This window comes from Seriola dumerili, unplaced genomic scaffold (genome assembly GCF_002260705.1).
Source record: "Seriola dumerili isolate Sdu_G_001 unplaced genomic scaffold, Sdu_1.0 BDQW01000478.1, whole genome shotgun sequence".
In the NCBI taxonomy this organism is placed as follows: Eukaryota; Metazoa; Chordata; class Actinopteri; order Carangiformes; family Carangidae; genus Seriola; species Seriola dumerili.
The window spans coordinates 1,466,600-1,479,264 of record NW_019174733.1 but is presented as its reverse complement, the minus strand read 5'-3'; the positions used below and the strand labels follow the sequence as shown (position 1 = coordinate 1,479,264).

Below are 12,665 nucleotides of genomic sequence, written 5' to 3'. Positions count from 1 at the left end.
CTTCAGGTGAGGCAGGCACATAGAGCCAAACAGAGAGCCCTGTGCTCAGAACTAAAGGGTTTCCAGATAAACACAGGGCTCAGATGACAGAGGAATGAAAGACTATATGTAGGGATATTTACCAGTGATATGCAGTGATACTCTATTTCTTCTTTAATTAGAATCATGCTGGCTAACACTCATTTTTCATGTCATGAACAATGATTAAAAACAATGAAGCATCCAAGATTTTTACACTATAGCTTCAGCAAAACAGATCAGCATCAGTGAGGTGGATCCTGCTCTCAACAGTATGTTGTTGCTATAGCTACAGCCTGGCAAACAAAATCTGGGGATCTTACCCGTTTCTGAATTAATTAACAACAAGAACATATTCAAAAAAGCCTGAAGAAGAAGGTTGTATCTGAGCTAGCTCAGGTGTTAATATATTGCATTCTCCACTTGTAAGTGCCTTATAATTGCTTCACTTATTTTCACACCAATTACTGTAACAGATAGTTCTTTGGAATGAAAAATATAAGAAGGCAAAGGTTTTTCTTTGTGATTCCATCTAATGTACCTCAGATTAAAGCAAATTGTTCCAGGAAAAAAAAAGAATTAATTCTTAACAATCCATTTGGTAGTAGATTTATTATACATGAATTACATAGCCCGAGGCTGGCCAGCCTAACAGCTCTCTCAGGCCTGTTTGAATTGTAAAACACAGAGCCTGTCATGCTTTATTTCCTCTTCTCCAGTTTACTTTTTTTCCATGACATGTCACAAATAATCTTTTACCCCAAACAGTTTGGTGTTGAAGCTGAAGCTGAGTTAAATTATAAACTTTGCGTGCATATGCTGAGTGAAGACACACATAAAGAAAAAAAAGAAAAGAAAAGAAACACCTTTAAAGTGCACTTGCACATGAATGAATGCATGTCAAAAAGAGTGTTCATGGTTACATCCACTCAAAATAATAGGTGCACTCAGGCATAGACATTTTTCCATGCTCACACACCACACCACAGTGTTGTCGTTGTATATAATTTATAGGTGATGAAGTGGCGCCATGATGTGGAGATGCAGTGTATTACACCATTTGGGACAGGCCCAGCAGAGGACTGTTCCACCATAGCAAGTAGGTAAAGGCCTAAATCCAAAAATCCTAGATGTCATATTCTCCCATTACTGTAAACCTGTTTTTCCAGCATAAACAAGTTGTGTTAAGTAGGTCTATAGAAAGAACATTTTGTACAGGTTTCGGATGTAGTTTTCTGTACAAAAATGATCAAATAAATTTGTTTTGCTCAAAGGGTCTGGAGCTGAGCTTTAGTGTGCAGCAATCCTCTTTCATTTTGGACATTCTATACCACCTACGTTTGACCTGCATCCCATTAAATTGCATATAATAGGCTTATATACTCCCATGTAAATCAAACTTGAGACACAAACATTATAAATTCAAAAATAACCTTTAAATGCAAAGACAAAAACCACACACTGTAAATACATGGGGGCCAACTCTGATGTGAACTAAGCAAGAGTGCAGTGTTTCTCAGGGGTGGGGGATGGTGTGAGTAATGTTAGGAGTCAAAGGAGTTGTTCCCAAAGTTGGGACAGAGGCAAGGCTGCTACTCTAAACCTCTGGGATTCAGTTCCTCGAATAAGAATAATAAGAACAGAGTTGATGGTTATTTTATTAAACGTATTTAAATGAGCACAGTGGCCACATGCACCAACACCACCATCCTCACACACAAGATAAACACACATTTAACAAAATGATTAACTCTGTGTGAAACAATTAACACATGCAGTCTAAATATCTGAATACACACCTATAAACACAACAACCTCTTTTAAGAAAATCAAGCTCTTTATCATTTTTTAAATTTTATTTTGAAGGTGGATGACTACAATTCTATGATAACCTGTGTTTAAGTATGATCACAATTATAGTCCATGATAGCATCTGGAGCTGAGTTTCTGCCAGGATAGTAAAGGCACACTGTTATAAGCATTTATAAACAGAATCCTAATTTGAATGCATTGGTTCAAAAAAGCTCCAGAATGCATGCTCAGCATTTCTGATCATCTAATGAAAAACACACGAGGCCTACGTGCGATACGTGTCGGGCCCTACAGCCATTCACAGGAATGAGTTTTTCCACAGCTTTCATCATGTCTCATTTCTCCAGAAAGTGGGAGGGTGGGGGTTTTCTTTTTGTCGTTTTAACCGACGGTCGTTTATCGGCCTGTCGGTTTGACTGTTTAACTTAATATCTGAGGGTCAAATTATTTTAGAAAAACAAAAACTTGTGTTTAAGTTTGGCTGGAGGTCAGGCGACTGCGAGGTCTGGGGTGGGGGTCCTGGCCTTTGCTTCATCAAAGGGACCAGAAATGTTACCAGGCAGGGTAGAGAGCTGAGGACGTGATCTGAAACCTCATTGGTTGACAAAGGCAGTGGGCGGGGTGTTCTGGTTTGGGTATTTAATGCTTTGTTCCATTGTTATCGTGTGTTTTCCAGCTGGTCTGGCTCTGGAGGTGGGGGCACTCGCTGTTTGAGGATACCACTGCACTTCTTTTTTATTCTTTATTTTTTTTTTTTTATTATTTTACAATCCTTTTCTGTTGGTTTGTAGAATATGTCTTTTTCTTGCAATCAGTCCCTGGATGGCAGCTTTCCTCCCTCCCCAGCAGAGGACAGGGGTTCAAAGCGGCTGTCCTGGGGCAGCCTGCTGCATAGGCTGACTGAGCTGAAGGGGATCAATCAGAGGGTCACAGCAGATCGGTGCTGCAGGAGTGAAACTGGTGAGTGTTGCTGGCTTTTGTCTGAGCAAACCCCATTGTCTCTTGTTTTGGTTGACGAATAACATTTTAGTATTTTTTGTTGTTGTTTTGTTTACTTGAACATGGAAAAAGAAAGAAAATGAATTCACAAAGTACAAAGGGATTTACTGTTACTGATAACCTACACCTATTTTTAATCAGAAAACAGAATCAAAAGTTTAGGGTGAATACTGCACCACCAAACAAGACTCAATATGTATTCTTTTGTTTTAGGATCTGTGGCAGACATGTCCCTGTCAGAGTCAGATTTATTCTGTGATCCCCTGGAGGAAACCTTAGCTGCAGAACTTGTAGCAACCATCACACAAAGTCTCAACAACGCGTCCCACATCCTGGGCTGCTCCAAACTCATTTTACCAGACTGTCTGCTGCACAGTATCAGCCAGGAGCTGCTCCACCTGGCTGTGTGTGAGCCCTGCGGCCTCAGGGGCGCACTCATCGACTTGTGTGTAGACAGGGGAGAACAGGGCTCTCTCTGTACTGTGGACCAGATAGCAGTGGATGCCACCTTGGTCCCAACCTTCCATGTGACCCTGGTGTTGAGGTTTGAGTCAAATGGATTGTGGCCAAAGGTTCAGAAGCTCTTCAAGTCTCCGCAGACATCTGCAACATCTCCGGGGCACCGACACGCTCAGAGGCTGAGTACGAGCTTCAGGGCTATTAAAAGGAAACTGTACTGTTCAGGGGAGCTGCTGATTGAGGAGTGCTGCTGACCAAGCACTCCTCTCCCCTCATAATCTGAATAAAATTCATGTGCACTGTGAGAAGAAGTAACATGTCAAATGGCAATAACAAGGTTTCCCTGGAACCAGTCTCATGGCAGCTACTCACCTGGTAACAGGTGACTCAACAATGAAGACTCATGTTTGAACATGGATAAGTTTGTTTCCTATGAATGTAAAGTCACACCCTTACGGGAATGGCTTATGTATTTGATAGTCAAATCATCATCTGAAACTTGTGTCTTGTATTTTGAACTACTTGAATAACATAAAAATAAATTATTTTCTATTATATTTCATCATGGTTTTCTTCTAACTTTCTATTAATCAATAACTGTCCCATTTCCATACTCATATACAGCAAGTACTACATCCTAATTATCATAGTATACTCTTTTAGCAGTTAGCATATACAAAATAAATGAACATACCATTTGATACAAATAAAAAATGCAACAATACATGCAATGTCAATCTCACTGCAACTTTGGAATATCAGTGACACTGGCTTTTTCTGAAAAGTTAATATTTATCTCTCTGGAGCCGTCTCACCACCACCCACAATTTATTTTAATGCTTTTTAGCTGTGAGCAGCTCATCCATTTTCTTTGTGCACTGCACTGAGGGAGAAGCAGGCATTATGGATTTGGGACACACAGATCAACTTGTTATAAAAGCACAAGACAGAGAGAGAGAGAGAGATAGTGTGTGTATGTGTGCCTCTGTGTCTTAAAAGAAAAAAAATGCATCCATCAATCATTGGACAAATTTAATTCCAAGAAACTTCTATACAATTTTAGCATGTTAATTTAATAAATATGGTTTACTTTTATTTGTGCAATCATTTTCAATACTTATGATCCAACAGACTACAAGCGAATCCACATAATAACATTATAGTATATGATATTAACTTCAATAAACCCTGCACTGTTAAAAGTAAAATGAATATTTACATTGGTAAGAACTATAAAAATTACACACTTTCCTTGTGAGTGGCTCAGACATCTGTCTATGAGAAGGCCATGAGGTTTCTCAAAATATTTAAGGAAAACAAAAAAAAAAAAAAAAAAAAAAAAAAAAAAAAAAAAAAAAAAAAAAAAAAACTGGGACAGAGAAAGCTAATCTTAGCAGCTTTGTTACCGTTCAAATATGCTCTTACTTTCCACCGTGATGCCCTGCGGACTCCCACCCACTTGAAGACACTAGAGTAAGAAAATGTCAGCAGTCAACTCAAAGCTTCTCACAGTTCTACAGGAAGTCAATCTACACCGAGTTGCAGAGAGGTTCCCTGATGAGGTCTGCTGCCCACTGCGCGTAAGGCATTTTTGATTCTCTTGGTTTGCTGCAGAAATATGCTCCAATTTGAGTGGGCTCCGACCGATTTCTTCTAATTAGATTCAAGTACCGATGAACCTAAGGAAAAAAAAAAAAGAATCAGTGACAGTTGTGCAGCAATTACTTTACATGGGACAAACTTTTTCTAGATTCCTTCACATGTGCATACAACCAAAAAAAATTCATGAAAACATCTACATAAATCATTTATTACTTATTGTTACTTGTGCAATACTCAGTATCAGTGGAACAACTGCAGAAAAATTAATTATACACAATTTTGCATGTTATAGCCAATTAACTACTACAATCAAAACATTCACACTTAATTTTTTTGTTGCATGTTTTTAAAATATATTTCCTTCCTTCCAGAGAGCCATATGTTTTTGTTCATTGCAGAATGGTATAAAACCCAACTTGCAGAGACTTGACCCTTGCTCGATATAGATAATCTATCACATTGACCCATTAGTGGCCTTTACTGATGCCTTTTTATTGGTCAACGTTCTGTCATCACATGGTTATGCGGGCCAGTTTTGAATGCTCTTCTCATTGGTGCAGTAAAATGCGTATGGGAAACCTCAACATCTGACTCTTGAGATGTCAGTTGAAAAGACAAAAATAAAGCTGACTAAATGTGCGCTGTAATGGATTAAAACGAATGGCAACAGCAGCCTGGAAGGTTGGCAATCTATCCAAAAACATGCTCTGAAAAGTGTGTGTGATGTAGTGTGATGTTTGTGCAACTTACCCATATATGTGCAAGTGGTTTCTATCCATCCAATATAACCTGAATCTCAGATAGTCTGGAGCAGCTGGGTGTGCCCATTCTCTGTGCCCTTTGGTATAACTCAGAATCCCCAAAGTAACGGGCACGATACAGTAAGCCTTCCTCTGAAAGTACAAGAGGAGAGTAGGTCAGCACACTAGGGTTCAGTCAACTACTCTATGAACATTAAGGCACACAATCCAAGCTTTACATTATTCCTTTGGAAGCTGTTGGAATCAATTCAAAAAGTGTTGACATTGCATTTCAAAAAGGAAATAAGAACACACCAAACTAAGAAAAGAAAACCAGCTGAAATCCAGGTGGGATACTGTGCAGTTGCAGTACTGTAAACTAAAGCAAATGAAATGCTTTGGTTCAATAATTAATCAATCAATGGAAAAGGAATCTGCGACAAAGTTGATAATAGATTTATTGTTTATGTAACTTTTAAAGCCTTACAAATGTAAATATTTGCTGGTTTCCTAGGTCTTTTATGATAATAAAACGGAATGCTTTGGGTTTGCGACCGCTGGCCAAAGAAAACAAACAACTGAAATATGTACACCTGGTGTGCAGCTTTTCTGCCATTTTACAGAGCAAATAATTGAGTGGTTAAACATGAAAATAACCATGTGATTAATTGCTAATTAAGATTGCTATGAGCAGCCCTACTGTAAAACTTACTCTGCTGCTTCTCTTTCCAACAGTTGTTTCTGAGGTTGGAGATGTAGTCCTGTTCTACACTTCTCTCAACATTCTTCAGGTTATTCCCTGAATATTCTTCGTTGAAACGGTCTCCCACATAGAAAGGCACCTTCAGGTTGGATGTATGCCTTTTGTGAATATGTCCAGCTGACCTGATGCATAGAGAATGTATAACAACAGAGTGAGACAGATGTTGAGACATTTTCACACAAACCCAGTAAGATCTCCACATTGTTTGAACCACTTACGGGCGGTAGCTAAGGCTGTAGGGAGGCTGGGTGACCATCATCTGGCTGAGGGCAGAAACAATGATGAGGATTAAGATGGGCATCAGCTGGACAAACAGAGCCAGACCTCCCTGTCCAGAAAGAAAAAATACATTTGATTACTGTTTATTACAGACGATACATCAGCTGGTATGAAATTCAAGTGTATTAGTATTCAAGTGTTACAGACAGGACTTACATCTCTCTGTTGTTCTCGTCGTTCTTGCCTATTATGATGTGCAAAGTGCATTCTTCCATTCCTGTAAACATGTACGTTACCTAAAAAGAATTTTAGATAATAAAAAAAATAAGATGTGGCACTCAGCATCGCTGCGACTCTAAGAGAACGCAGGTTTTCAGTCCAATCAGTTACTGAACTCACTAAATATCACATCGTCAACCAGAGAGACTCGAGTATTTAGGATGAATGTTTACAGGCGATTTTTAACTAGGCTGGTCCAGAGTAGAGAGTATTTATGACATACAGCAGAAGAACTGATGTAGTCATTACAGAAGAAATAACAAGAGTCTGTATTTTCACTCGAGTGAACATCACAGAAAGGCAAACAAAACAAACAGCAAACCATTTGCATGCTGCTGTTAATCTGATAAAACAGTCTTGTCATATGCTCATAAGATGTTAACGATAAGATGACGGCACTATGAACTTGTGCTTAGCATCAGCCCGTGGCTTTTTGCTTGTGCAAATAGAAAAGGAAAGGCGTGACTGAAAAGGAGGGAGATTCACAAGGCTGAACAGCCAGTCAGACAGCTCTCTCAGACCCGACCTGAGAATGATCACTGATAAGGGCTGAGTAAAACCAGCAGTTCCAGACAAAGTGCAAAAACTACCAGTAAAGGTGAAACAAGCTCTAAAGACTGCTGATGGCTAACTGGTGGCTTTGTGTGGCTTGCTGTCATATCAAGTGGTTTAATCAGCCATACACGTTATTCCAAACATGAAAAACGAAATACTCTTGAGCCTCCATAGTGCTGCATTAGTACAACTTCCTGACTGAGACTTCATTCATCTGGTCTCTACTTACTTGACGGGAAGCCTCCACCAAAGAACATGTTGAAGAGGTCCTCTGGTGAGATGTCTGCTTCAAAATCACGATGGTGTCTGTGTCTGGTTGGGTGTGATCTTTCCTCTCCATACTGGTCATACTGCCTTCGTTTCTCAGCATTACTCAGAACAGCATAGGCATTACCAATAGCTGAAAGACACATACACGAAAAATATGCTTGCATGTAGTTAACTTACATTTACATATTCTCCATAGAAAAGCAGTGGAGAATACTTTTAATTTACCTTTAAATGCCTCTGTGGCTCCAGGTGCGTGATTTTTATCTGGGTGAAATTTCAAAGCCAGTTTTCTGTAAGCCTTTTTAAGATCCTCCTCAGAGGCGGTCTTTTCAACTCCCAGAATTTGGTAGTAATCTTTACAGCTCTTAATCCTGCAGTAAAAAAAAACAAAACAAAACCAACAAAAAAAAGAAAAACACCCACCAGAGATGGTTAGCAGATTGCGGAAAAAACAAACCAACTAAAACAATGGAACCTCAACGCACAGATACCTCCACATTAAGCTATAAGTATTGACATAAACAGACACTTCTAAATGTATGAGCTAACCACATAATTCATCTGCACCTTTAACTTATTTCTGAGAATGTTGTCTATTCTCTATAGACAGTGGACAGGGGCAGTTTCACAGTGAACGGTCAGCAAAAAGAAAAAACACTAATCTGGATGAATCTTGTGTACATGATTTTGGCATTTTCAAATACTCTGATCAAAAACATTTTTACACTGTCTAGACTGATTTTAATTGGGCTTTAATGCCTTCTAGAAAAATGATATACAATACATTCAACTACATTTACTGTCTAAAACATCACGGTGGATTGTAGTTTTCATATAATCAGACCACAAAAGAAGCATTTTCTTTTATGATAAAAGCCGAACTAAAATGAAGTTATCTGACTGTTCCAGCTGAGTGCCATGAACAATCTGTGCTTGACGCTGATTGGTCAACACAATAATATAAATATACTATTTCATATCCCCAACCCCTTGACCATGTTCTGTGTTTTTACTTGATTTGTCGATAAATTTTCTGTAGATCACCTGTGTGACTAATGGACTGTCACAGTAAACACACAGTGACATTTAATTTTGTCAGCATCGCCCAGCTCTACTGACACTAACGACAGATCCACATGTGCACTGACTTTCTGACAGCATCCAGCTGCTCTGCGGTGTAGGATTTGGCCGAGTCTGTGGCCGCCTGTGCTGACCCCTCAGTCTCCTCTCTGTGGCTGCGGTGCCTCATAGAGGGTCCATCTCCGTTCACGGGATTGCCATTCTCCTCTGGAGGCTTTCCATTCTGTGCTAACGACTCCAGTAAGTCTGTAAAGAAAGTGATGCTATATTATTCTTTTTTTCCCCAGATTTAAGATATAACAAAGAAGCAAATAGACAATGGTGATGGCTTGGTTCATGATACCTATGTTAAAGCCATTTGAAAGCATGTTTCCAAAAAAACATGGATGCTGCTTGCTCCATAGATACTACATCCAAATAATCTGCAACACAGCTGTCTTCAATAACTGACCCTCCATTTGATAAGAGTTGTCAGTTTCACTAAGAGAAGGGCTAATTCAATCAAGTGCTGCAATTGCTTTCTCCATCCATCTTACTTGCCAGTAGACCCACGGGTAGATATAAAATTTTATCCAATATTTTACACAAAAAATCTCTCACATTTACTCAAAACCTTTTTACCTGTGGGCATTGCCAAAGCCTTACACTCATATATGTAAAACATTACAACAGTTTGTGTGGGTTGATTTAAACCCTTAACAACCTAACCTAAACAAATTCCTCTGGGTAACTTTAAACCTCACACAGTGCAAGAGATAGTTTGAAAGACTCAATATAGCTTCACTCTGATCTGAGACATTTATGTAATACTTTAACCACTTCGCATGTGAACAGAGTTGAATGGCTTTTGATGCGCTTATGATATTTAGGGCGATACCAAAGGGAATCGGAGACAATTTTCTGTTCCACGATTGTCTGTATCTGACTGTAAGCCAAGTAATACGAACACACATCTGGGGCCATATTATACCAGGATGCCAACCGCAAAAATAATTACCAGTCAGTTAATTCACTAGCACGGTGAGCTAACGGTTAGCACTGCAACGGCTAAAAAGAACGAAGAGAATTTAAATGCTAACTGCGAATAAATAAGCACAAATTTAAGACAATGGGTAACCAAATATATCAGATAGATTGCGGCTGCGGGCGGAAAAGACTACAAGTACCAGTGTCAGCTAGGAGCAGCTGGTGTAACGTTAACATGGTTATGCTAACGTTAGCTGATTGGGTTTCACAGCGATGGCCCACCGTTACACATACAACCACCGACGAAACAGAGGTTTATTCGACGTACTTTTGGCTCGGTCTGTCGGAAACAGGCGCTGTGCCTTCTCCAGAAACTTCCTGGCTTTGTCTGGCTGGTCGCTGCTGATCGCATTTAGGGCTATTTTAATGCACCGCTCCGCTTCGTCCTTGTTTGAGTCCATCGCGATACAGCGGAAATGTTTACTTGCCCCGGGACGCACGGAGATGACGTAGAGAAGACGGCTGACTTATTAATTATACGTCATAACAGTTGACTTGAACCTTCAGCATGCGCTCCATTAACACCAGACTGAAAAATACGCTGTAAACTCTGATATTTAAAGTCAGTGCGGTTAATTATACATTTTTAGCCACTTCTTTGGCAGTCTAAATGGCTTTGGCAACTACATGCAGTAGGTCAGTCCTGTTTGTCAAACGCAAGATTTGGGATTCTTTTAGGAAAACCTGTCTGTTGTTTTCAACTAATGACACTATTTTAGCGGACCAAGGGAAACCACCGTCCAAGAAACGGTGGGGAAAAAGTCACAAGAAACCTGCCTGGACTGATCATCTGCCATGGGAGGAAAGGCTAGTTGATGCAGTAACCCCTCTGTGTAGGCTGAGCTATGATGAGCAACTTGAGCTCAAGCAAAATCATCAGGAAAGGATACTGTCTCAGCTCTCTGGGCATCTTGCAGGTGGCTACCAATCACAATCCTCATCACCTGTGAAAGGTAAACTCAGCTTCCCTGTCCTTCCTATTCTGCCATCCCCAGTTAGGGATGGCTACCGCAACAAGTCTACGTTTTCTGTCAACAAAGGAGTAGATGGAAATCCAAAGACAGTTGGATTTTACGTGGGCACTGGCAAGGGAAGAAACATTGTCTGCGTCAACGGAGACCACCTGCTCAACATGCCGGAGAAGCACAAACTGGTGGCCAGATGCTATCAGGACTTCATCCGCCGCTCTTCCCTGGAGCCCTGCCTGCTGTTCCACACTGGGGGTCACTGGAGAGAGGTCACAGTGAGGACCAACACAGAGGGCCGCACCATGGCTATAGTGTACTTTCATCCACAGACACTAACCCCAGATGAGGTGGCCATCCATAAGGCTGACCTGGTGGATTACTTCATACGGGGTCCTGGATCAGTTTGTCAGTTGGACTCACTGTTCTTCCAGGAGAGCAGCATGACTCGCTGCAGTCATGAGGAATCCCCCTACCAGCTCCTGCATGGTCAGCCACATATATACGAGGAGGTAATGGGGTAAAATTACAGAGAATCTCTAAAGGACTTCACATAGCATACTATACAGCCTTGACATTTTGGCATTGTACTTCCTAATCCTAGAAATTGAGATTGGAAGAAAGTTTAATCAAAATCAGTCAATTATCAGCAGTTAAAAATAAACTGGAACAATATGACATTTTTTTGTAGCTTATATCATCTGATATACAGAAAAAAATGTGGTAATTTAGATTGTAAAATGTCAGCAGTACTTACATATGCCCATTTCAGTCTGTTTCACATGACTTCTTAATGTAAAATTGTTTATTGTCCCTATTAGTGTTGAATTTATGATGATAATAGACAGAGAGGAGCAGGTAGCACAAAATCCATGTATGCCTACATTATGTTTGTCTTTCAGTGTCTGTTCCTAAGTTGTTTTGTCATTCACAGGTCCTGGGCTTCAAGTTCCGCATCTCTGCTGATTCCTTTTTCCAGGTGAACCAGGCTGCTGCTGAGGTGCTCTATGGCACAGTGAGAGACCTTTGTGTCCCAAACGCTGAGAAAGGTGATGGACAAGCAAGAGTCGGTGGTACTCTTCTAGATGTATGCTGCGGGACTGGTGCTATTGGCATTACTATATCCCCCAGAGTGGACAGAATTATTGGTATAGAGCTCATAGAACAAGCAGTGGAAGATGCAAGACACAATGCAGCACTCAACAATGTACTGAATTGCGAGTTTATCCCTGGGAAGGCAGAGGTGGTGCTTCCTGGCCTCATGTCTCAGCTGAGCTCTGCAGCTGGAGGCCTTACAGCTGTGGTAAACCCTGCTCGGGCTGGCCTGCACTACAGAGTGGTCCGAGCTTTACGAAACCAACCTTCTATCCGCCGGCTGGTCTATGTTTCCTGTAAACCAGATGGAGAGGCTATGAGAAACTTCAGACAGCTTTGTTGTGAACCCGACCTGCCGAAAAAACTCTCAGGAGAGGCATTCTCTCCAACGCTGGCTGTGCCTGTGGACATGTTCCCACATACTCCTCACTGTGAACTGGTGCTACTTTTTGAGAGGTAGCAGATGTTTTGTGTTTAGAGGTATGCTTTAACCCTTCACCAACAATGCTAGTTGCTTAGGAAAGCTAAGCAACAAAGTTGAATAATGATGTACATATGTTAGATGATAATGGAAATGATTGTAACCACCTACAATAATCTTACACCCACACAGATGTTTTCACTTAGTTTCATGATTACACCTCCTCTGTGGTAACGCTGCAACAAATTATTATTTTTATTGTCTGTCAATTTTTTTTTTTGATTAATCATTTGGTCTATAAAGTCTGCTACACAGTCTTTGTACACTTTAAGCTTGGTCATTTTATTGTACCCATCCCCTGT

General features: G+C 40.4%; 3 protein-coding genes across 3 annotated transcripts; 2 read left to right on the top strand and 1 right to left on the bottom strand.

The window, feature by feature from the left end:
- The first annotated feature begins 2,521 nt into the window (after window positions 1-2,521).
- LOC111235348 (DNA damage-inducible transcript 4 protein-like) lies at window positions 2,522-3,807 on the top strand. The gene is made up of 2 exons (XM_022763779.1): window positions 2,522-2,790; window positions 3,043-3,807. The coding sequence occupies exons 1-2, from the start codon at window positions 2,625-2,627 to the stop codon at window positions 3,540-3,542; spliced, it is 666 nt and encodes a 221-aa protein (XP_022619500.1). The 5' UTR covers window positions 2,522-2,624; the 3' UTR covers window positions 3,543-3,807.
- Window positions 3,808-4,332: 525 nt separating this feature from the next.
- LOC111235253 (dnaJ homolog subfamily B member 12-like) lies at window positions 4,333-10,242 on the bottom strand. Its single transcript, XM_022763653.1, has 9 exons — window positions 10,091-10,242; window positions 8,865-9,042; window positions 7,942-8,087; window positions 7,676-7,846; window positions 6,829-6,908; window positions 6,612-6,721; window positions 6,343-6,515; window positions 5,641-5,783; window positions 4,333-4,967 (listed from the first exon to the last, which is right to left on the bottom strand). Exons 1-8 carry the CDS (start codon window positions 10,221-10,223, stop codon window positions 5,662-5,664), a joined length of 1,113 nt encoding a protein of 370 aa, XP_022619374.1. The 5' UTR covers window positions 10,224-10,242; the 3' UTR covers window positions 4,333-4,967; window positions 5,641-5,661.
- An 86-nt stretch (window positions 10,243-10,328) lies between these two features.
- Window positions 10,329-12,601, top strand: trmt2b (tRNA methyltransferase 2 homolog B). The gene is made up of 2 exons (XM_022763729.1): window positions 10,329-11,299; window positions 11,722-12,601. Exons 1-2 carry the CDS (start codon window positions 10,433-10,435, stop codon window positions 12,340-12,342), a joined length of 1,488 nt encoding a protein of 495 aa, XP_022619450.1. The 5' UTR covers window positions 10,329-10,432; the 3' UTR covers window positions 12,343-12,601.
- Window positions 12,602-12,665: the final 64 nt, after the last annotated feature.